Source organism: Trachurus japonicus, chromosome 1 (genome assembly GCF_045865225.1).
Source record: "Trachurus japonicus isolate A0001 chromosome 1, Traja_1.0".
NCBI classification, from domain to species: Eukaryota; Metazoa; Chordata; class Actinopteri; order Carangiformes; family Carangidae; genus Trachurus; species Trachurus japonicus.
The window spans coordinates 27,632,460-27,657,190 of NC_140907.1; the positions used below are offsets into that span (position 1 = coordinate 27,632,460).

Consider the following 24,731-nt stretch of genomic DNA (forward strand, 5'->3'; position numbering starts at 1 on the left):
TGTGTGTGTGTGTGTGCTCTGCCTCCTTGACACAGTCACTATCTGCATGTCCCTGACCGCCGTCCTACTACGACTGTGGCCCCCAGACTGCCGAAAATAAAAAGCACTAACTGTCATCCGTGGTGGAAGCTGCAACGGCCACAATTGATAGCGGCTCAACAGCTTGGTGAGAGGTCACACACTGTAATCACTGGAAGTACAGCCTGCCTCTAAAATAAACAGCTCCTGTACTGCAGCTTTTTTTTTTTTTTGCTTTTTTTGCTTTTTTTATCACCACCGACAACATATGGTGTTACAGGGAACATTTTCAGTCGGTCGGTCGTCAAACCGCAGAGAGAGAGAACATGACAGATTGGACAGAAGTTGGAATTTAAATATTCAAAGACGAACATGTGCTGCACATGGCGTCCAAATATGGAGTCAATACGGCGAAGCTGCGACTCCAGGGAAGGAGGGGTCAGCTTCATAATGCAGAGTCTGGTCATTTAGTTTCATTACGTATATACACATGTTTGATTCAGTGTGTGTTTGCGTTAGAGAAACAGAGCTCTCTTGGCCTCAGGGTATTTCTGTTTCGGGGAGATGAGGATCCCTACTCCAATTAATTAAACTCCATGCATACCTGACATCATTTATCCCTTCCCTTTTTTTTTCTCTTTAGTACACACACATGCACACACCTCGGCCTGCCAATCAAAACAGCAGTCAGCCTCCCCGTTGCCCAGAAGAGTGCGTGCGTGTCTGCGTGCTACTCTTCAGTTCACAGCTGTGCAGGTCTTTGTAGATTTGTACTTCAGACCATTACAGCGGCAAAATATCCCCAACGAGAGAGAGCGCTCACTAGAGAGAGGAGAGCCGCGCCACGCAGACATGCAAACATGTAAAAGAGATACATGGCCAGAAATCACTCATCATATCAGGGCATCATCAAAGACACGCACTTTACAGAAATAAAAGAAATAAAACAAAACGGGCCGAGCCACCAGACTGCGCAAGATAAAAGAAGAGAGAGTGTGATAAATATAATCCCACATGAATGGATCCAACATATGGAACAAGAGGAGGAGAGAAAGTGGAAGAGAGGGGGGTAGACGGGAGAGGAAGAAGAGAAGGCAGGATAACAGAAGAAAGAGTGGGTAGGGGGACGACGTATGCTGATATAATTGCTGTAGTGCTTTAAATACAATCTCAGCTTTGGGCTCAATAGTTGATCAGCTGCCTTTATCTTTTCTATAGTGAGGACAGCAATGTCACGCCTGTTAATGATTGCTGAGCTGCGGGAAAAAAAAATAGCTCAGAGTCTTTACAGTACATGCATGCAGCACTGCGCACAGAGAGAGTCTACTTTAAAAGAGACAGCTCCAAGAGATTTTGTGTTTCACTTCCAGAAAGTTTAGAGACAGATTCTTTTTCTTAAAGAATCGATGCAGCTCAGGCCGAGATGTTCTGACTTTTACTCCCAAAATGCTATTTATACTTTTTTCTTAAGACCCTTGCTGCCTCATAAATGCCCACATCTCTCCAATACCGGTGCGTAATAACACACAGATTGGCTGTTAGAAAAAGATGAAGAAGCCTCCAAAGCCAAAGCGGAGATGATGACCATGGTGACGATCACCCTGCATACCGCTTTCCCCCTGGTGAATAAGATTCTGTGGATTTCCCCTTTAATATGCTCCACATAACACCATACTCCATGATTACTGAAGCCGATACACAAACTCTTCTGCTCACAAAGTTCCTCGAAACAAGTTCTCTTGGATAGGAGAAAGTTGGAAGACGCTGTTTGAAAATGTCAAACTCAGCCTCATAGATCTGCACAGTAATGATTTGCGTTATAAATTTGATTCTGCTGAATAAAGAACAGAGACAGTCTTGGTATTTTCTCAAATACTTTAGCGGTAGATGTAGTTGAATGGAGCAGAAATAGAGAGAAGAGCAATCAGAGAGCCGAGGCGGCGAGACGAGGCTCTGACGCAGGAGGAACACAGACAGAGAGCTCAGGGACCGATTGGCTCCATGTGCATAAATGCATTGTAAAATAACCTTATATCCTTTCATAACCTTAATCACAGTATAGATGTGTGTGTGTGTGTGTGTGTGTGTGTGTGTGTGTGTGTGTGTGTGTATGTTTGGGAGGATATGGGAGTCTGAGTTTGATTACTTCGGCGCCGTGATTGGAGGGGAGAGAGTCTGTCTGAGTTTGATTACGCCTCCTGTTGGAGACTCCCCTGGTGTCTGCCATTGTACGACGTCACTCCCATTCCTCCTGTATCTCCTCTTCTTCTTCCTCCTCCTCCTCCTCCTCCTCCTCCTCCTCCCTCCATCAGTCAGGACTTGTCGCCCCGCGGCCCTGAGACGTGATGGAGCGGCCTTCCTTCGTCAGGAGCTGAGGAATAGACTCATGTAGCGTTTGACTCAGCCTGACCTCAGGATAACCCAGAAACACACACTCATCTTTTGGGAGAGGAGAGAAAAAAATGTTTCTCTAAGGAACTTTAGGAAACAGCATATGGTACATGACACACAACTTATTATCTCCTTAGAAAGCTTTTAAGTAAGTACATAGTTTGAAATATTTGATGAACACCGAAACCTGTTTGTGTGTGTGCGTACGTGCGCTCAGCAACAGCGATTGTGTTGTTATTTTTGTGTGCGTGTGTCTTTGTTTCATTTGTTTCTCTCTCTAATCATCTCCCCTCCCTTCCAGATGTTTCCTTTCCACATCACTGGCTCTTAAATGAGAGCCTGCCGCGGATCTTTCTGTGCACGTGTGTGACTGTGTTTGTCTAAGCATCCATGTGTGTGTGTGTGTGTGTGTGTGTGTGTGTGTGTGTGTGTCTCTCTTTGCTCCAGGTCCCATCCCAGTTGTTCTGTGGCGCGTCTAATTGGAGGTATTTTAGTGTCCCTGGAGAGAGAGGGAGAGAGAGAGAGAGGGAAAGAGAGAGCGATTGTGATTTTGTGGGCCAGAATCTATGAAGCTAGTGCAGGTTTTTGCACTGTGTGTGTGTGTGTGTGTGTGTGTTTGTGTGTGTGTGTGTGTGTGTGTGGTTTAGTGCGCTGTATTGTCACACACCCTGACACCTGCCAACCCTCATTTAAAAAGCTTAAACACAGGATCAGAGGATCCCCTGCATCCCTGTGTGTGCAGTCAGGTTGTCTCCGGCGCGGCGGCGGCGGCGGCTTCTCATCATGCACTCGTGGTTGTTTTGCATTTTGCTGCATCATGCCTTGGTAGGCGTTAAGGAACGAACAACACCATAGAAACCAACACGGCACAACATTAACGATCCTCCGCCTCAGTGTGCTGCTGCTGCTGCTGCTGCGCTCTGTGTGAATAGACAAGTCTGCGGCTCCCGGTGTTGTGTCGGGAATACGTCCCGAGAGGTTTTAGTCAAACCAGCGAGAGCAGAACACCGACAGACGTGTGGCGCCGTGATGTTCCCTCAGACTTTTTTTTGGCTGGTGACCCATAAAAACAAAACGAAAGCCAAATTGGGAGCTGCACGGCAACTTGCCACCAACCCCCCCACTGATACAAGCACAGGTGTACGCACTGAACAGTGACACTTAAATCTTCTTTTCTGCTCTTAATTAATTACCGGCAGGAGCTACGGCTGTGTTTTGGAAGCAGCTGTCAACGTACTTTTTGACAGCAAAATAAAAATGGCTCAAAAGTTTCACAGATGTGCACAGCGCAGATGTTTTCATCGCTGGACTTTTGACCCGTTAGCCAACAGGCACTTTCCTGTGTAGATTATCGTCTTAATGGAGGGTAAACTGTAGCTGGTCTCAAGTCAGGGTAACATGTGTTAAGATGATATTAATCACAGAGATCCTATGTTTGTGCCATTTAACCTATTTGTAAGTGAAGTTATTGACAGTTATTGGTGACTGGACCTTTAATCTGTGAATGGCCGTTGCACACTGAAGAAAGGATCACGAATATATCTCTTTGAGTATTTCAGTCTCCACTGCTGGACTTCAAAAGTGAACTCTGTATGAAAAGAGCTTTCAGCTGGTTGTTGTTCAGGCAAACCAGTTTTTAACTTGTTGAACTTGTGCTTCATGCTAGAATGATTTCTTAATTACTCCATCAGGGGAAAATAAATCTGTGAATATATTCCTAACATAATTCAGTTAAATTGTGGTTTATCAACTGTGTTAGATGTGTAGCCTCCTCTGTGTGACTTCATTCATTACATTTATGCGACTTATAGTACTGAGTTTGAAAAATTCAATTCAGTACAATTTGAATTTGAACTATCCCTTTTATAAATAGTCTGTGTTTCTGTCACTTTGTAATTGGCTATATTGAAACACTATAAGCAGAGAGAAGTGAGGAAATAAGATAACGTGAGGCACCCAAATAATCTGTGACTTCATTCATTACATTTATGCGACTTGTACTGTAGTGAGTTTGAAAAATTCAATTCAGTACAATTTGAATTGCACATATTTACATATAACAATGTCATGTAAACATGCTGAAGGTGAGACGACTATATTTATTGAGTTACATTAACATAACAACTACAACGACAAAACACTCAATACAACATTGGTCTAGACAGTCCATACACATACAGTTGAGTATATACAGTACACCAGACAAGTACAATGAATAGGAAACAGCCCCATCAACCCCGTAGAGAAACTAGATGGATAAACAAATAAATGAATACATCCCGATTCTGAGAGTCTCAAATGACAAGGTTGCAGTGTTATGAGCAAGACACACGGAAAGAGACAAAGGCAAGACAAGGACAACAAAGTGGAGATATGAAGTCCACATGTTCATAAACTGTCCTTCTGAAGAGTGAAGCAGACAGGGCAGGTACTCGAGAGGAAAACATTTGAAATGCACCTTTTTAATTTGCTTTTTTGAGGGGTTGACGTAATAGACTCACTAAATGATCTTTACCTGTGGTCTGTTTTTAGCCGATGTGCAGAACTCCCTCTGATCCATAAAGCAGGTGTCATGTCCCATGATCCTGACTGTGGTGGCAAAGTTTCAGTCGGAACGACAGGCGTTGAAACTTATTTTTGGTCGTGTTATTTGTGCATGCTGTCGGTGTATAAAGGCGGCCAGATACAGAACTTGCGGCAGAAAACAGATTTAGACAGGTTCTTTTGAAAGCAGACAAAAGAAAAACACCACATGGGCCTCAGACGCTGCAGTGTGCGCAGGCTTACTCGCCAAATACTTCCAAAATTTTTAGCAACAGCAGCTCTCATTTTGCAAAACCATCTGTGATTGCTCTTGATTATCACGTGGCTGGATGTGTTGGAGTTGGAGTAAAAAGCTTCACTTTCCCCTCATGTGGTTCATTAAGGAAATGAACCTTTCAGCTGACATGGAACTAAAATGGATTAAAACCTTAAATGCTGCACGACTCTCTTCAATGCACAGAGCATTACAGTGTGTGTGGTGCTTCGTATGACATCAAAAGCCGTCCTTTCTTCCTTTTTTTGTGTGGAGTATCAAGTTTGTCTATATGAAATGTGGAACACAGGATTTCAATGCTTCGAAATCCTCGGGATTAGTTAGTGTGTTAGTCATAAACATAATTCTCTATATGCTGTAAAGAATCTGTTAACTGGGCTCTCTCTTTTTTTATTTGAAGTAGAGATTGCAAAGGAAGTTTGCATTTAAAGTTCCCAGTTCTAGTTACATGTCCTGTAACCATCGTGAAGGTCACTTAACAGAATCACCGACGCATTTAATTGCATGTAAACCTTGATTAATGGATCCCTGCATGCTGGAGTCTCACAGTATTTTAACATGCTCACAGCTATTACCTCGCGCCTGCTAGGTTAATTTGAAAGATCTAACCTTGTGTGAGGACACATTAGGACGACAGTGATCTCCTTTGTGTTGAAAGTCTGGTAATTTGAAGCCTACAGATGTGGAACACACACATGCATGATCAGACAAATAGGCACTAATACTCAGCGGTTTTGATAAAGAGGCTTGGCTAATGAATCAGTGCTTTGATTAATTCCTGCTACAACTGGTTGTGTCTTGAATTATTATATTCAATATTTTAGCTGCAAAGGGATCTGACTTCTCTGTGCTGATCCCCATCTCCTCTCTCTCTGTCTGTTTCCTTTGTCTCTCTTATTTCTGCCTCTCTCTCGGTCCCCTCTCTCCTTCCCTTTCGGTGTAATGAGGCTTCTCTGTGGTTCTTTAATTAAAACCCCAGTGTACAGACAGAGAGACGGAGCGATGGAGGGATGGACAGGGGAAACTCACTCACGGCCTGTGTCAGTATGACAAGCAAAACTGTGTGTCGCTGCATGTGGCTGCGTGTGCATGCTCCACTTGTTCCACCTAGTTATGGATTTAATTGCAAGCATGTTTTACAGCATGATGAAATAGATTAAGACGGATGCCCACGTATACGCGGCTTTGACGGAGCGTTTTGCAGATGAACACCCACTCAAACATCTTCAAATCCTCTTCAGTTGGCGGATGAAATAGTCAATAGACAAAAGGGGATGCAACAAATAAAAAAAAAGGCAGGTGGTGAGAGTGGTGTCCAGTGGGAGAGGGAAAAGAAAAAAAAAAAGGAGAGAAAAAAGTCACGGACGGTGGATGTAACAAGTTTCTAAAGAATCAATGAACAAGCAGAAGCTGTGGAGGTAACGAGGCCAGAGGACAGGATTGGAGAGAAGTGGAAGAAGAGGTGACAGCGAAAGTCTGAAAAGTTTTAGTCTGACACAGGTTTCTGCCAGCGTTGTTTACTTCAGGGGAGTCAGGGCACCGTGCCGTACCAAGCTCTGTTCATTTGTGAGCAGTGTGTGAGTCTGGATTGTGAGGGAGAGAGGGTGAAGCCTGGTGGTAGTTTTCTACGGTGTCACCGCTCCGTCTGAGGAGGACATGAAACAACACTGTAAAGACTGAGCAGTGAGTGAAAAACAAACCTTTAAAGGGGATCAACATTTTGGCAAATTGGCCCATTGCCATAATCCCTATAGTCTTAGCAGTAGGTTTGTTACCTTTAATTGTCGGTGCAAGCTATTTTTAGAACGGCGGAGCAGAGCTGCGAGTTGCTCAGAGCTACGCTACGGAGGTTAATGGGATTTCTTGGTTTCCCTCATCAAACTCATCAAATACACAATCCAACAACTCCAAAACGCTCTGGTGGACAAGTTGTGACCTGCACATTCACCACGCTATGAGATAACAGAATGTTACGAGACAGAGTTGTTTTAGAGGTGAATTCATGCAAAACCGCTGATGCATGTTCCCTTAGGAGGCAGTTTTTCAGCAAGCAGTCTCTACATTTGCCTCTAAAACAACTCTGTCTCGTAACGTGTCGTTATTATCTCATAGCGTGGTGAATGTGCAGGTCACAACTTGTCAACGAGAGCGTTTTGGAGTTGTTGGATTGTGTATTTGATGAGTTTGATCAGGGAAACCAAGAAATCCCGTGAGCCTCCGTAGCGTAGCTCAGAGCAGCTCGCCGCTCTAAAAATAGTTTGCACCAACAATTAAAGGTAACGAACCTACTGCTATGACTATAGGGATTATGGCAATGGGTCAATTTGCCAAAATGTTGAACTATCCCTTTAAGATATTATTAGGTAACACTTTATAATAAGTACACACTATTTAGCATTAGTTAAGCATGAAATACTGAATTCTTCATTTATAAAGCATGAATGCTCATTAGTATGTAGTTTATAAACACAGTTGAAAATGTTTTACTCATCACTGATAAGCACTAACTGTGTTTATAAGCTACATACTAATGAGTATTCATGTCTTATGCTTAACTAAAGCTTAATAGTGTGTACTTATTATAAAGTGTTACCCATTATTAGATCATATAGATTAAAAAAATACTTTATCTCATCAGGACTGAGCTGTTTCACTGACAAAACATTTTAATCTGTGTTTTTGATTCACGTCACCTCAAAAGAACTTTGATTCATCTGCGTCTCCAGAAGATCAAGCCAATTTGCTGTATCTCACATTTTGGTGATAATAGCCACATTAATGCGATACTGGAAATGACTGTTTTGTTATTCTGATCATTATGTGGGGAAAAGTGGCTTCATATTTTCCTGCTGAATGCCGTGTTGTTGTTTACTTACTGTAATAATGACAAACACCCAGTAAATCATGCCTGGTAATTAAAGGATATCAGATAATAATGGCAGCGCTCCGTTTAGCTGCTGACAGGAAAAAGCTGATGCTCAGCCCTGAGTGTCCAGAGATCCTAATAAAAGAAACATAAACCGGAGGACGTCGACAGTTGTTTAGATTTAGTTCTTGGTCAGCACGACTGCTTTCAAGCTGGATTTTTAGGGTGCAGCCGCATGCAGCTCATTTGGTTAGTTTGGATAACTCACAAATAAATGTTGATACATCTTCTGGAAATGTAAAAATGAGACGCCTGATAACGGCATTAATCCAGCCTCTGATTTTATTGGAGACAGTTGGGTGCAGGGAGGTTGTAGTGACGAGGCAATTTATGTTTTAATTTATGTTCAGTGGTGCAGAGTCACGCTCCGGCTCAAACCCTGTGTGTGTGTGTGTGTGTGTGTGTGTGTGTGTGTGTGTGTGTGTGTGTGTGCAGATTTCCCATGTTGATACACATTTGTTGAGTGGAGAGGTAGCAGCAACTTCTACAAGACGAAGGCACGCGCTGTTATTGTAGAGGACGAATGCGTAGCCGCCGCCGCCGCTGAGGTTGAAGATCTCCAGACAGGCACTGGGCATGAGTACCATTCAGCTCTCAACAACAACAAAAAAACACACACACACACACACACACACACACATGAGGGATGCTGAATGAGGTGTCAAGTGCGCCGATAAGTAGCACGGTGCTCGTGGTTTTAATGATGCTGTCAGTCACAGTAACTGTCCTTATCGCCACCTCGCTACACAACCTCGCAACCCCCAGACTGCATGTGTGCATTATGTGTCAGTCAGTGAGTGTGAGCGAACATTGAATTTCTGAATAGTGAGTGTCGTTGTTGCTGTGTTTGATGCAGTGTGTTCATGGAGACAGACAGACATTTTTACAGTTTCCCCCACTGTGTTTTACGAGTGTCACTTGATTGTGATACTCATCGCCGGGCGGAAATGCGTTAAAAAAAAAGAAAAAAAAAAAAGCTCCACGACTCCAAAAAGCGAGAAGTCCAACGACGTTCATCTGCCAGCTTGTATCAGCACATACAGGCTGCTTTCAGGGTTTTCATAAGCAGTTTTCGGCGGATCTTGAATATAAATGAAATATTATTGCTCATGCCAACGCACTCGTTGTCTATGTGTGTCAGTGTAATAGGTTATTGGAGTAGCAGGCCAGTCAGCAGATGTTAATTTGAAGTGGAAGAGAGGAGGACAGATGGAGGGATGGAGGGATGGATGGTGAGTGATGGGTCAGGGTGTATAAGGAGAGAAGGATGATAAAAAGGAGGAGATTTGATGAAATGCTGAGGAAGGGGAATATGTTTACTGTAGGTACCGAAGGCGTCAAAGAGAGACAGGTGAATGTGTCACCGGGTGGATATACAGGTGGTTTTCAAATGAAAGGGAGGAAAGTACCGTAGGCGTTGGACCACCATGTGCCACTAAAAACAGCTTCAGTGCTCTTTGGCATTGATCCTGTAAATCTCTAAACCAGCCTGGAGGGGACGAACACCGCTCCTCCAAAGGTTTTGATGTGTTTTTGATGATGATGGTGGTGTCAGAGAGCGGTTTCTAAGTCTCCCATAGGTGGCGAGATGTGGTGACTGTGATAGCCTCGGCGTTTGATTCACATCATTTTCGCTGTCATGATAGGAGAGCTGGACCAGAAGCAAAGCCATGTACTGTACAAGAGGAACCCAGCAGCAGCAGAAACAAGCTGTGTGGACTTGAGTCACCTTACTTTTCTGACATTTGTGTTTAGACTGTTCATGTTGAATAGTGCTGAGGGCTGTGCTCAGTATAAATGTTAATATTTCAATAAATACACCATGTTAGAGGTACAGTCTGCAGCTTTATGTCTGTGAGAATCTCATTCAGATCTGAGCAAAATTGGCTTTGTAACTGAAACAACTCCAGCTGGATTGAACTGAATAGAAAATTGCATTGAATCAGGATTTAATGCAGCTAAAAGGCTCTGTTATAATGAAAATCTAATCACAAAAACAATAAAAAGGAAGCTTAATACATTATTGTAAAAAAACAAACAAAAAAAAAACAGTTCAGTCTCAGTCCACAGAGAAAAGGCAGCAGCACTAACACTGCGTTTCTGTCACTGACACACATTAAGATTTATAGAGCCACTATTATTTTGCATTCTCACACCTATAAACAGTTCAATTCACACTCACGGTAAAGCACATATAGATCCCGTTTGTTCATTAGCGTCTACATGTCGGACCGACACCGTGGTCTGAACGACAGCGTGGGTGGTGTGTTTTTAGCCGAGCCCATTTGATAAAGCCTCGCTAAAATACAGCCACGTTTCACACTCCAGTGTCTAATGACACACACTCAGCCCCCGACGCAAGTGAGTGTGTGTCCTCTTGTCCCAAAGCACTCAGTAAGAATTATTGGGGGGAAAAGAAGAAGAGATGAAAAAGAGGAGGAGGAGGAGGAGGAGGAGATGAGACTGAGCGGAGAAGGGATGAGGACATAGAGGAATCAGCTACCAGAGAAAGTCAAAGGAAAAAGAGCCGAGCATTGAGGAAGTGCAAAAATTGGGGAAGCTTTAAGGCTGATAGAGATGGATAGGGAGGAAGAAAGAGAAGCAGAGAGTAAAAAGTTGAAGATGGAGAGGGGATGCTGAAAACAGGAATAGATCAACAAGACTTTTAATCCAAAAATAGTTTCCGCCCTTCTCCTCCTCCTTCCTCCTCCTCATCCCTACTTCCCTCCCCGCCCCTCCCTGTGCTCCTGTCTCCTGCTTGTTTGGAGTGATTGAAGAAAAGAGGAGATGTGTGTTCATGTATACTACACACACATACACACACAGAGTCTCACATGCGGCAGCGCGGGAACTCGTCGTGGACATATTGTGGCCCACAGACAGACAGATGACGTCCATTACGCGGCCGTGCTGTCCAGAGCCAGGCGGAACAGCTGCAGCCTGATCTCACTGATCTATCACCGCTCTAATGAATCTGTTATAGCCAGGCACAACTAATCAATCTCTGAGCCACTAAATCAATTAAGCCATTAATCAGACGCAGGGCTTAACTGTTCTTGCCCTCAGTGAGCAATGACTTTACATATGTACATGGACATAAAGACACGGGCACAAAAACACCTCTACCTGTGGACGACGGCTGAGATCTGCTGCTCTCTTGTCTGTTGCAGCGATTTAAAACGACGGCTTCGTTTGCAGGCAATTAGTGTATTTTCACAAGAGGCACGGCTTAATGAGGCTCTCATCATACTCAGGGAGAAAAAAAAAAAAGGAAAATATTTGCAGATGAGATGCTGCAGGATATTAGAGTGACAATAACCTTTATGCTCTGTGTTTGGTTTTGGTGTTAATTTGTCAAATGTGAGTTTTCAGTTTTCTGTTAAACAAGGATGGTGTAACGTGTTGTTTTAGCTCAGTGTCTGTTTAAACAGCATCGTTTTGTTGGCTCAACAGTGGATCCTGCATTGTCTCATGTCGTTTTCTGATTCTGGTTGATTCGTTAAAGGATGTCATAGCAACAGTGACAGAGTGGGATGTTAGACTGAGCCTGTCATTAACCATGTTTCCATCCAAAAGTGATTTGAATCACTGTTTTTCTCCTTCATTAATGTTAAAAAAGTTACTATTTCGTCCTCCGTCCACACAAATCTTATGTTGTTGTCTTGTGAGTGAACCGCAAACACCAGAAGCAGTTGGGGTGAAAGTGCGCTAATGTATGTCACACTTAATTTGAACACAGCTGTTTCCAACCCTTTCAAATCAACCAAAACCCGGCTTTAGCCAGCGTATTTAAGTTTGTGAAAATCAGGGGATTTTAGTTTGAATTATGGTGTTTCCATCATAATTTGCAATACAGTACTTGTAGATGCGAAACATGACTATTGATCACCAAAGGGCTAAATCAGGGGTTCCCAACCACCGGGCTGGGGGTCATTTGGTACCAGGCCGGAGAGAGAGAAGGAAATAATATATAATCGCCTTATTTTGTCTAATTTACACTTCTGGTTGTTTTATTTTGGAGATTTTGCTGCTTCCGTCTGTGCCTCATATTCCCCCTCCTTCCAGCACTGCGGAGCAGCAGGCAGGTCTATAAGCGTAAAAGAGCAAAAAACACACGTCATTGGGAAAGACTCAATAATGAGACGACAGAAGACCCAACAAGTGCCAACAAGAAGAAAATATTATACATTAAAAAAAAACACCAAGAGTCCTATTTAAATTACGGGTTCAAATGCTCCAAGCTCACAATGTGGCGACAGGCTCTGCACCACTTCAAACTTCAAATCTCCCTACGTTCTGGATTAAAGCAGAATATCCTGAGATCGCCACAAAAGCACTGAAACCCGGCTGCTTCCATTACAAACATATTATCTTTGTAAAGTGGAGTTTTCTGCAGTGAAAACGAGACTATAGAGCAGACTGGACACCATCACCCCCAGATGACTGATTATATATTATTATTATATTATGATGAGTTGTAACAAAGAACATATTAATTTGATGGAAAAACAAAAAACCATGTGACTGTCTACAATCGTTTTTATATCATATGTGTAATGTAAACAGAAGAAGGTATGTGCCACCACTAATCTCTAAAATTGTCCACCAGTGCCACAGTGCGACGTCTCCACAATTTAGACTGAAGAAGACCTACAGTAAAGTTTCGGCATTTTTCTCTCACCACTTTCAATATTAAGAAAATCACATGAAACACGCCTTCAATGCAAAATAATTGATGATAACAATAATCCTAAATTGCAGTGCGCTTAACAATACACTGTGCTGTTGTGGAGCGTGGGCTTCTTCAAGAGAGTTTCCCAAAGGGGGGATTAGTAAATTCTTAGTACAGTATTCATATTTTCATTCTGCTCCAAAGACAGTGAGACCGTGAGCGAGTGTCTTAGCCTTCGCGGAAGTGCCCAAGGAAATGCCAGACATGTTTCCCTCCATTGATCTGTCACATTTCCTCCAGGCCTGGTCCCATCACTCGCTGGCGTGTAGTAAATGAATGGACTGCGTTAAAAGCCAAAGCTACTCTTCTCTACGCGGGGAGCAGCGAACGCCAGAGCTGGATAACCACTTGTTTTTTGCAAAGGAGGCACTTAAAATTCAGTGTCCTCTTATACATGAGCCTTATTTACTTATGTTGAGGGTTTCTTAGACACAGTCCTTTCAGCCTGTGGGACAGAGAGGGAGGTGAAGAGAGAAAGACAATGAAGATGTGACAGTGAAGGAGAGTGATAGAGGATTACCCTGCAGCATTGTGGATGGAGAGGAGAAAAAAAACAGAGGAAGGAGGAGGGGGGGACACAATCTGATTTAGCAATGATGCATCCTCTGTTCTGGTCTCTTGGGGTCCCTTCTCCATCTTGTATTTCACCCCGAGGTGGGTGGCAGGGAGCAGGGGAACAGACATAAAGCTGCAACCCATTACTGCCTTTTTAAGCCACACCTTCAGACTTCTACTTATACCCCGACTTCTGAGACTTGTCTTTCATCCCCTCACTTGACTTTTAATATTCTGGAGTTTCTCCCACCGGATCAGAGGCTTCCTATTTTCTCTCTCTGTCTCGTATCAGAGGCACAAACTTGCCGAGGCAACTTCTCTCCTTTTGAATTGAAAATGATATCTCCGTTTCATGCCATCATTAGGCCCACAGAGTGATTTGAACATCTACATCTATTTCCCATTTCCATTACATGGTCCCCTCGTGTTTTTTTGTTGTTTTTGTTTTACAATTCCCTTGTACTTGTGTTGTTTCTTTTTGAGGCTGAATGCTTGTTTGTTTATCACTTTTCAGTGGAGGATTTTTCATGACTCGACTCATTTCTGTGTGCTCTTTGTTTGACTCATGAGGTGAAAAGAGGTAATGTTGGGTTTTTTATCTCAAGTGTGCATTTGAGTGCTGGCATCTGTTTGGCCACACTCAGACACACACAGAAAAAAACAAAGCGTAATTCTAAAGAGATAGGAAATGAAGAGAAGAGAGAGTACAAATTAAATAAGGGAACAATAAGAGAAGGAAGACATTACCAAGCGAGGATGGAAGAGGCGGTTATAAACTAACCTTTTTCTTTTTTTTTCCTTTCGACTAAGAGCAAAGTGAATACAAAAAACCTGGTGACATTTGGGAGTCCACACTAGGATGATTGACATCAGCTCTTACTGCTACATGTATGGGAGGCGGGGCTCTGTGTGTGTGTGTGTGTGTAGAGGCATGATTGACATAGTAAATTGGAAAGGTCAACCGGTGCTTGTGGTTAGTGGAGACAGACAGACAGACAGCAGGAAGATGTAACCTTCCCAGAGTCCACATGCACGGAGGGAAGGAGAAGCTGAGCAAGAGACAGAATTTGCCTCAAATACAGAAAAAAAAGGACAAAGCGCAGGGATGGATGTATGAAAACCAAACCTTAGTCTAGTCTGTAAACCTGCTCACTGTTGTTTATATTATGCTGCGTATAAATGTATAAATGACAGCTCTCCTCAGTTCTGCTTGGATTTACAAAGTGAGACAGTAAAGAAAGAAAGAAGGGAAGCATATGGACTACAAAATGTTATCATCCGGGTCCATCAGGAATTGCTCTGAGATCGAGGGTCAACTCTCCAGCCAGCTTATTATTTTATTTTACCGGACACAGCTTTGTGTATATGTGTATGTGTGTGTGTGTGTTGTTTGATCCATAAGTCCTTGTGTTTCTCTCTGTTTCTCTCCTGAATTTGTCAGGATTGGAAAATGGAGTGTTACATTTGTATAGTTATTGATATGAATTTCAAATAGCTGTGTGTGTGCATGAGTGTGTAGTAGAGTGAGAAATGGGAACAGAGGGAAGGGAGAGTGAGATTGACAGGGTAAATTGGAGTGGTAAGGGTTTTAGGGGTTGAAGTCAGTCAGTTTAAAACAGCCGAGAGAGAGAAAGAGAGAGACAGAAAAGACACAAACATGTTACTAAAAAAGTGTTTTGTTTTTTTTACACCTCGGGAAATGTGACAGTGGATGCAGATGTGGAGAACAAAGCGACGCTGAGCAGGGGAATAGATTGTCACTGAGGTCGAGGGGTTGTTTGGTTGTGTGTGGATGTGGATGGAGGGTAGAAAGGAAGGAGCTCCCCCAGCAGCTTTAACAGGCCTGTTGATGTGTGGGAAAAGTGGGAGGAGGGAGGGGGGGTGAGTCATACAGTAGAGGGGTATAGAGGAGTTGCAGCAAGCCAAGCCGACGACCCACAGCTGGGGACTGCGGGGTCAACACCTGCACAGGTCAGCTGGGAAAGTAACACAGTGAGACATGCCACACATAGCAACAACAACCTTTACACACAGAGCGAGAGAGAGAAAGGACAGGTACAGGTATGCGGGATGGATGTGTTGAAAAAAATCCGACACAACACAACACAACACAACACACGAGTACTATACTTATCTCCTGTTGCACACAAACACATAGACACCCAGTGGTTGAATAAAAAAAAACAAAAAAACATACACACAACAGTGGCAAGTACACACACACAAAGGACGTGGTGACCTGCTTGTTTGTAGGTCCTTCAGGCGGCGAATACACAAGAGCAAAATTCATGAATACAAATCATACTCAAGGCTGAGATGCACTTGGGCCCCACACTAATGTTTTCACATCAGTTCAAACTGTATTTTAAACATCGCATTAATATCAACCATGAACCTGAGTGGCTGCCTGTTTTATATACACGCACACACGCACGCTGGATCAGGAAGGCTTTGTTCACCTGCAACTACAGTAGCTACATGTTATAGCTGCTGTGTGTGAAATGCACATCAATAAACAACTGATTTAGGCAAGAAAACCATCCAAGGCATTTCAAAGACTTTCGGGAAAAAAACAACAATGGAAGTGAAAGTTACTGGAAAATGCGTTGAGTGGATTCAGTCCTGTGAACATCAGATCCTTTGTTGTGTTGTTGTTGTGAACACACACGTACGTACGCACACACACACAGACGCCGTCTCGCTCACGCTCTCTCTGTTGTCCGCTGATGTCCCCATTGTTTCTCTGTTCCCATTTGAAACTGAAGATGACTCAGTATGACACGTCATTTGAATACTCATGCAGAATTGTATGCCCCCCAGACCGAAGCCCGCGTGCTTCTGTGTGTGTGTCTGTTTGCATTTGTGTGTGTGTGTGTGTGTGTGTGTGTGCGCTGACCCCCTTTCAGGATCTCTAAAATAATAGACTCCCCGGTGCTGCTACTGAACAACAACCCCCCCAAAAAACTCTTTGACTGCGTGTCCTTAAGCATCTTTACTGTAGGTATTGTTCTTCTTTCAATACTAGAGTTTAATCACTGTCTCACGGCTCGTGATGAATAAAGATGGACGCAGCACACTGCATGAAAAGTGGGATTTTCGACAGTTAGCGGCACTGTAGATTGTCGTGGAAGTTCAGGTTTGCGAATGCATACGACAATTTGCAGGAAACACCCACAACTGTCGGGAATTGTCGTGAATTGTCAGAAATTGTGCTGGGCAGTTTCCCCCCCATCACCCCCCTCTCCCTAATTCAAGGGAAGGCTTTAACATGTAAATGATCATGCTGTGAGCTATACAAATGCAAATCAGTGTAGCTTGGTAGCAGGAGGAGTGTTATTCCAGGTAAGATTTTTCTAAAAGGTATTAACTTCATTTTAATCCTTATAAAACCCACTGTCAATTTAAAACATCCACAAAAAGTTTTTATGCATTTGAACACATTTTGTCAATACTGAGAAGTACGCTGGTGTATTAGGGCCATATGTAAAAAAAACAAAAACAAACAAACAAAAAAAACCCAACTATTTTAAAAGAAATATATTCAGAGAAAAAACAAACAAATTGACTTTAATCATCATCTAAATAGGTTTTTAAAAATTATGTAAAATGTGTTATCTACTACAATGTTATGTAAAAAAGATTAATACAACAACCACAACAGTGAAAAGCAACCACATTTTAACTAGACAATTTAAATGGGACTTTTCCCAGGTTTGTCTAATGAATACAACTTTGAACATATATTTTGGAATGAGTGTTGAGAGATGGGCAAACCACATCTCGCGAGTTCTTCCATATAACAATGAACTCCCCTGTGATTGGAGGACCCGACGAGACTCATCCAATCACGTGAGGTCATGGGCGGGACTAACACGGAAGTACTTGCAAGGAGTTCTTCGCTTGTCTGAAGAGCCTGGTGATGCGAGGCTACAAGGAGTAAACAGACTTCTTCACAACTTTTTCTAACTTTGCTGATTCGTTGACTACAATGGCTGGACAGCGTCTTAACCATAGACATACTTCGCCTCCCCCTCAACTCCTCTGCGTGGACGCGAACACCTTTCCACAGCAAGTCGGCAGACCGACGAGAGGAGAGTGCTTTTGAACGCTGTTAGTGGGCTGTCTCGTCAGATAACTACCGCCGACACAGACTCGGACTGACTGCCTTCATGCCTTGGAGATGAAAAACAGGCCAGAGGAGCCCAACTCTAAGAGGAAAGACGGATGCAATCCCCAAATTGCGGTAAGAATATGTTCGGTGCCTGCTTGCTAAGCTAAGTAGCCTCAAAGTAAAGCTTTCTTTCCGTAGCCCAAGCTAAAAGTAGCCTGAACCAGTGTGTTGCTTTATCAAACTGTGTTTCTGTGTATTTAAGGATGCAGTACGCCGTCTTCACAACTCTGAGGCAACTTGGAGGAGCTACAAACTAGAGCAAGGGTAAGATTTAAAGAATAGGCTATGTGTTCATTCTGCTGCATAAGGAAAAACGTAAACAGATACTCATCTTAACCGTACATTTTGTTTTCACAGACTGACCTCGTGACCACTGTGCCTGATGCCGATAAAGACACTATTGTGTGTAAGTAACGTTTAGTACTTTCTGCTTACTGTTCAATGTAAGGGGATGCATGTTAATGCTGTGCCTAAGTGTATCTGTGTTATACTTGCAGCGCAGGCGGAAGCTGTGAAAAGGTCTCTGGAGCTCTGCAGCCTCACATTCAGAGGCAAATCCTAAATACAGGGCAACACACCACAGATGTTTACAACATGGACAAAATTAAAAAAGAGTGTCATCTGTTACCTACATCCCAGACGCAGCAAACAGAGCTGTGCCGTATGATCATGGAGGAGAATGCTGTGTGTTGTGTTTTGTGCTATGTATACATACATTTTTTATTATTATTTATGCCAATAAAGCTCTTTCTGTGAATAAACATGTTGCTGGCAATTTTTCTTTGCTCAATAAATTCATGTCCATAGGATAACAATATTTCAACCAATTAGGAGTCATTTTCCTAATTTAAAAGTAGCCTATATGTCAACCAATCGCGAGTCATTTTTCTAGTTTAAAAGTATACATATGAACCAATCACAAGTCATTTTCCTAGTTTAAAAGTATACATATGAACCAATCACAAGTCATTTTCCTAGTTTAAAAGTATACATATCAACCAATCACGAGTCATTTTCCTAGTTTAAAAGTATATATATCAACCAATCCCGAGTCATTTTTCTGGTTTAAGAGTAGTGGTTTCAACCAATACTGAGTGAGGCCATTCAAGCCCCGCCTGGCTGCTGCTGTTCATATGCTGATTAGAGCCATTAACACCTTCTGACCCGGCGCTGTTTCGCCGCGATTCATATGCTAATTAGCCCCTCCACCAGTGGTTCGTTTCCGTCAGTATGTGGCACGGACGAACGCGACGTTTGCAGTCCATAAATTGTCGTTAATTGCCGGTAATTAGGGAAATCTGCGGGCGTTTACGGGGACGAAAATCCCACTTTTCATGCTGTGGCATGTGTGACGTCCGACTCCGCCCCTTATTCCCAATCCCAACTGAACCAAAAAATTAGCAAAAGAAGGAGGGGGCACATGTGGAGCTGAGACTTCGGTGCATGCTGATTTGTGGCAAACATATGCTCGCACACCTGTCAGTCAAAGCCGCACGCCCTCAATTATACATAACTTTAATCCTTGATAAATTAGTAAACGATAAACGAGCGAGGTTGTATGAAAAATTCATTCACCACTGCACAGTTGTCATGAAGGAGGGAATTAGCCGTAGAGACCGACACATCAACATGTTTATTTCTGCTGTAAAATCGTGGTGAACTAATGGAGAATGACTCACCGTTCGGAGCCTCAGGTGGTCGTCGGAGGAACTGCAGGGTTTGACGCCTCCGTGTTGGCTTCATTTGTCACATCTGTATTTTGCTGCTCAGTACGTGTATGTGTGTAAATTCACTTAGTCCTGGTTTTTATCAGCTTTACCATACCCACACACACCTCACGTTGTCTATTAGAAAAGTGCTGCAGTCAATCTAGGACAGGGGTGTTAAACTCATTTATTTTAGTTCAGGGGCCACATACAGTGCAATTCGATCTGAAGTGGGCCGGACGATTCAAATAATAGCACAATAACCTGTAAATAACAGGGGAGCTCTAATTTTTTCCCTTTGTTTTAGTGCAAAGAAGTACAAGTATAAGATGTTAACAGTTAAAGAGGAACCATGCAAGTCCGGTCACTTTTCTGCTGTTTTGCTAACCCTCCTCTGGGCCATGTGCATTTGTTTACAACGAAGCTGGCGAGAAATCAATCAATAGAGCAGTACATAACGTTATATATCATATATGATGTTATGACGTGTATTTGCAAGGTTGGTTTTCAGCCCAGTGACGCAATAAGTGACACGTGCATTGAAGGCAGAGAGTCTCCGTTCTCCTTCCTAACAAGTTAAGCCATTTATTAAACCATCACAATTGCTCCAAATCTGTTTAATTAAAGTAAAAATGTAGCATAGTTAAGCTTCAAATCCTGTATAGTTCCTCTTTTACAATACATTTTTAACAACCTAGAATTTCTTGGGAAAAATACATGCAATTTCAACAATATTATGCCTCTTCAGTCTTTGTAATTTTCACACTTGGCAAATGTATCCCACGGGCCAGATTGGAGCCTCTGGCGGGCGGCACGTTTGACGCCCCTGATCTAGGACATTATCTGACTTGTCAGTTCCACTTAATGATCATTATTATCAGGATTTGTTGAACTGTGTTGTTTTTGAAACTCTAAATATTTAGTTTCTTACTGTACTTGTCTTTGTATCATGTATCAAGTGTTGGGTAAATTATTAAAAATCCCTCCTAGTATGATTTCTTCCATATGTTTGCCTTAACACAAGCAGCACTATTAAAATCAAATAGTGAGTTAACAAGACTACATATTTGGATCAAATACTTGATGCCAGCTCTGTACTTTAGTTTTCTATACTCCATGTACTTGATGGATACCAAAGTCCTGAGGTTTCATACCCAGAACTACTCCACAACAGATTCATCTTTATTTCCAGGAGATATGATGAAAACCTCAGCGCTCCCTCCCTCCCTCCCTCCCTCCCTCCCTCCCTCTCTCCTTCTTTCTCTTCTCTCTGCTTTTGTTTTTCTTCCTCATCAGATGACTTGCTCATTCTTGATCACTTGCCCCATACAGTGTGTGTGTGTCTGTGTGTGTGTGTCTGTCACATAGACTGAGTGGACTTTTCGCTGATGCCGATGTGCTGCGTCAGAATCTAAATTAAGGCCCTGAGACACGTTTTTCAACACACACGCACACACACACACACACACACACTCACTCTCTCCTACTCTCTCTCTCTCTCTCTCTCTCAGATTGAAACACATACACACAAACACATATTCAAGTGTTGAGTGAGTGGCTTAGTGGCTGAATGGGAGCGTGAAGGGGGTAGTATATTGATAGATGAATAGTGAATGTAGATTTTCTGCCAGTAGAATGTCAATGCCATCATTTTCTCACAGCCTACAGCTTTCGCCACCACCAGATGTATGACAAATACAGTCAGAGAGGCAGCGGGGGGTTTGGGAGAGGTGGGAGGAGGAGGAGGAGGAGGAGAGGGGGGGAGAAGAAAAGAGTGAATGAGAGAAACAAAATTTGGTAGCTTGCAGTTGATGGATGGGCTGCAAACAGCTCCTCTTCCTCTGGACTCCATGATAACATGGCGTTCTCTCTTCCTCCCTCTCATCCATTTCTCTGTCTCTTTTTGTCTATTTGGTTTTTTTTTTGTCTTCTCCGAGAAGGAGTCTCTTCTTCTTCTTCCTTTGCCTCCTCAACTCACAGCAGCTGATTTGTAGAAGCCTGTATTCTATTCTATATCTTTTGGCTTTTTTCTTCTTATATATAGACATAGTATATGTGTGTTTGCTGAATGTGTCTTTTTTGCTGCACCCTGTAAAAAAAACACTTGAAATCTAAATTATATCTCTCTCTGTTTCCCCCCTCCCTTTTCCTACCCCACTTCCTATCTCACCCTTTTTGTCCCGCTTCTTTTCATCTCATTCTCTCTGGCTGATGGACAGTTGGCAAGAAGAACCGTGGGTCAACAGGTAAAGAACCCATTTACATTTACATTATCTTTCCCTGCTCTCTCTCTCTCGCTCTCTCTCTCTGGCTGCTGCTTCCCTCTATCCAGAGACAAATATTGCTGTGACCCTTCGCTCCCACCAGAAGGTCGGTAGCTAAGGGGCCGCTTAGCTAAAGGCTTTTTCCCCTGAAGGTCACATTGGCAGCGGCGGTGGGTACACGCTGTAAAAGATGTTTTTCACGAGTGCTTGTGCCACATGATGGCCGGTGGAAGAAAAAAAAACGTGCAGTTGGTCACTTACTTTGACTTCAAGGCCAAACTACCGTATGACCGAGGCCTATATAGAGTAAGTAATGTGAGAGTCTGCAGCAGCAGCAGCGGTGGGTCCCTTATTGCTGTGTGATCCATGTGTGTGTCTCTGCCGGCTGAAGCGCGGTGATTTGTCACAGGATGTATCTTTAGCTCACACGACAACATTGTCACGCATGACAGATGAGATGCTCTTGTGTAAGACGCCTTCGCACTTTATGAAAAACTATGAAAAGCCACTTATCACCTTCACTTATTCCCTTTTCGCTGTTTTGGTGCATTAGCTTTTTGCGTCTGCCCGTACTGTACCTGCATGGCTCGCATCATCGCGAACGGTTTTGCGAACACAAATCAGAACCAAGATTTAAAGCAGTTTTTTAATCTCTGTTTGGAAGTAGTTGATAAATATATTTCCCCCCCTCTAACAGTGACAAAGGACTATATTGGACTTGTTTAATTTGAATGAAAAGTCACCACTTGGATTTAACAAAGCTAATAGGTATAGTAAGTAATAATATAGTATTACTGTATGGATGATTATATTTCAGCTATGCTTCAACTTATGACTGATGCAGTCTCATTTCTTAGAAGAGACATCTTGTGATTGGGGAAAAGATGTTAATCTCAGTCAAATTATTGGCATCAAGCAAATAAAACATCTAAGGAGATTGCTGACACTACTAAAATTGGGTTAAGAACTGTTAAACACATTATTAAAAACTGGAAGGATAGTAGGGAACCATCATCTAAGGAAGAAATGTGGTCCAGACCTTCACCCCACTGAGAATCTTTGAAGAATTAACGCAACTCTGGACGGACATAAATGTTGTGACATTGCAGAAGCTTATTGAAACGATGCCACAGCAAATGCGTGCTGTAATCAAAGCTTAAGGCGGTCCAACGAAATGTTAGAGTGTGACTTTTTTTTTGCACAGGCAGCCTATATACACATACACACATGTAGTCACAATGAGACATAAAAGAACAAAAAATGAGAAGCCATAATAGATTAAGAAGTCAGTAACAATAACAGCACCCTGTCTTTTCACACTTACTTTGAACTGTTTTATGTTTGGACGTTGTTTTACTTCTTCACTTATCCCGTTCCATGCTGTTACTCTTTACTCTGCAAAATGAAATTCACGTTGAGTCAGCAAATTCATGTGTAACTAATTAATAAGTCTGTGTTGATATGTGGCGTCTAAGCTCTGACCTCATCACTCCCCCTACAATGAAACACTTAGCTCTGCACAGCAGGGAGAGGGGAGTGATGATATTAACTCGCTACCTTTGACTCAGAGGACGGGGATGATGATGATACCAGAGTGGAGATGGGCTTTTTTTTATTTTTTTTTAGAAAAGCTACATGCAGCGCAGAGCAGCAGTGGCAGCAGGTGACAGCACAGCTCTCAGGTGTGCCGCAGAGAGAGCGAGCATGGCAGCAGCAGCGAGGGGCTTAAGCACACCTCCGTAATGAATCGGCTGCGTGGGATCTGTGTTGCAGTGAGAGGAGTGAGCTTTAGTCGACTCCCTGAGCAAACTCACAGGCTTCACTCCATTTGCGCTACATTTCGTCTGCCTGCTACATCAGACGTGCTAACTGACTGACGGCAGACTCACCTGAGTGTGTCTATTACCTGAGCTTGTCTGAAACACTCTCATGTGTCACAGTCCCTCCCTCTTTTTGCTCCCGCCGCCGCTGCTGCAGAGCGAGGATGCCAGAAACACGGGGAACCAGCGAAACCTCCCTCAGATTCATGGTTCACTGTGTCCTGGTTTCAGTCGTCTCCACCTCCACTCTGAGACATTAGGGGAAATAAAAGGGAAGAATATTTATTTAAACTTGGATCCAATCAAAGGTGACATTGTGTGACGGGGGGATACTGACAGCAGCCAGGTGCGACAGATACAATGTTCAACTTGAAGGGAAGAGGGAGGACCGATTCCCCCCCGGGCTCCGCAGGCCGCCGGAGACCTCCTGCAGTCATCGAGTCAGAGAGCGTTTAGAAAAAAAAACCTGCACTCGACTCTACACTTCACACCAGTTACATTTGTTCTGGGACTGTCAGTCTCTGTTGTCAGTGCTGTTGTACTGGGAAATGACTTTGCAGTGCAGCGAGTGCACATAATGAAGGATTTTTAGGATTATCACAGGTGTAGGAGCATTTACTGTACAGACCAGTGTGTGTTTCCACTGATGATAGTTATTCTCATTTCTTGAAATCATAGCTGGTAGACAATGTGTTGTCTGCCCTGTTGGTTTTCAATGTGTTTTTCTTCATGGCTTTTGTTTTAGTCCTCTTTTTAAAGGGGAACTATGTAAGTGCAGTCACTTTTCTGCTGTTTTGCTAACCCTCCTCTGGGCCATGTGCACTTATTTTCAACGAGAAATCAATCAACAGAGCCGTAGATAACGTTATATCATATACGATGTTACAACGTGTATATTTGAGTAGTTTGTGTCGTGGTGCGCAGAGACGAGAGCTGGGACATCTATCTATCTATCTATCTATCTATCTATCTATCTATCTATCTATCTATCTATCTATCTATCTATCTATCTATCTATCTATCTATCTATCTATCTATCTATCTATCTATCTATCTATCTATCTATCTAATATTAACCAAGATTTGGACTGAAATGCAGGTAACATGAAACGGAGTAGCAGTAGCTTTAAAGTGATGCACCCAAATGAGAATAAAACGTATGAAATTGTATGTGAAAGCGTGACTTGATGCTTTAGCCTCCTGATAACATGATTCATGTGTGTCTGCAAGCCGCCGCTGCTGGCGGTGATGTCATTTAGTGTGCAAACATCGAAATTTACCGCTGCCACGCTCAAGTGCAGGCGCCTTAAACTGAGTATCTCTATCAAAT

At 42.9% G+C, this 24,731-nt stretch overlaps 1 protein-coding gene across 6 annotated transcripts in view; it reads left to right on the forward strand.

Annotated features, from left to right (window-relative positions):
• Positions 1–24,731, forward strand: part of LOC146992081 (protein sidekick-1-like) — a 296,559-nt gene that overhangs the window by 160,396 nt on the left and 111,432 nt on the right. For 5 of the 6 annotated variants that reach the window (XM_085783510.1, XM_085783486.1, XM_085783479.1 and 2 more), the window contains one exon: positions 21,537–21,563. The exons of the other annotated variant lie outside the window; for it this stretch is intronic. In XM_085783510.1, the coding sequence (XP_085639636.1) occupies positions 21,537–21,563 (27 nt within the window). The remainder of the gene's footprint in view (positions 1–21,536; positions 21,564–24,731) is intronic. 6 annotated transcript variants of the gene reach the window in all.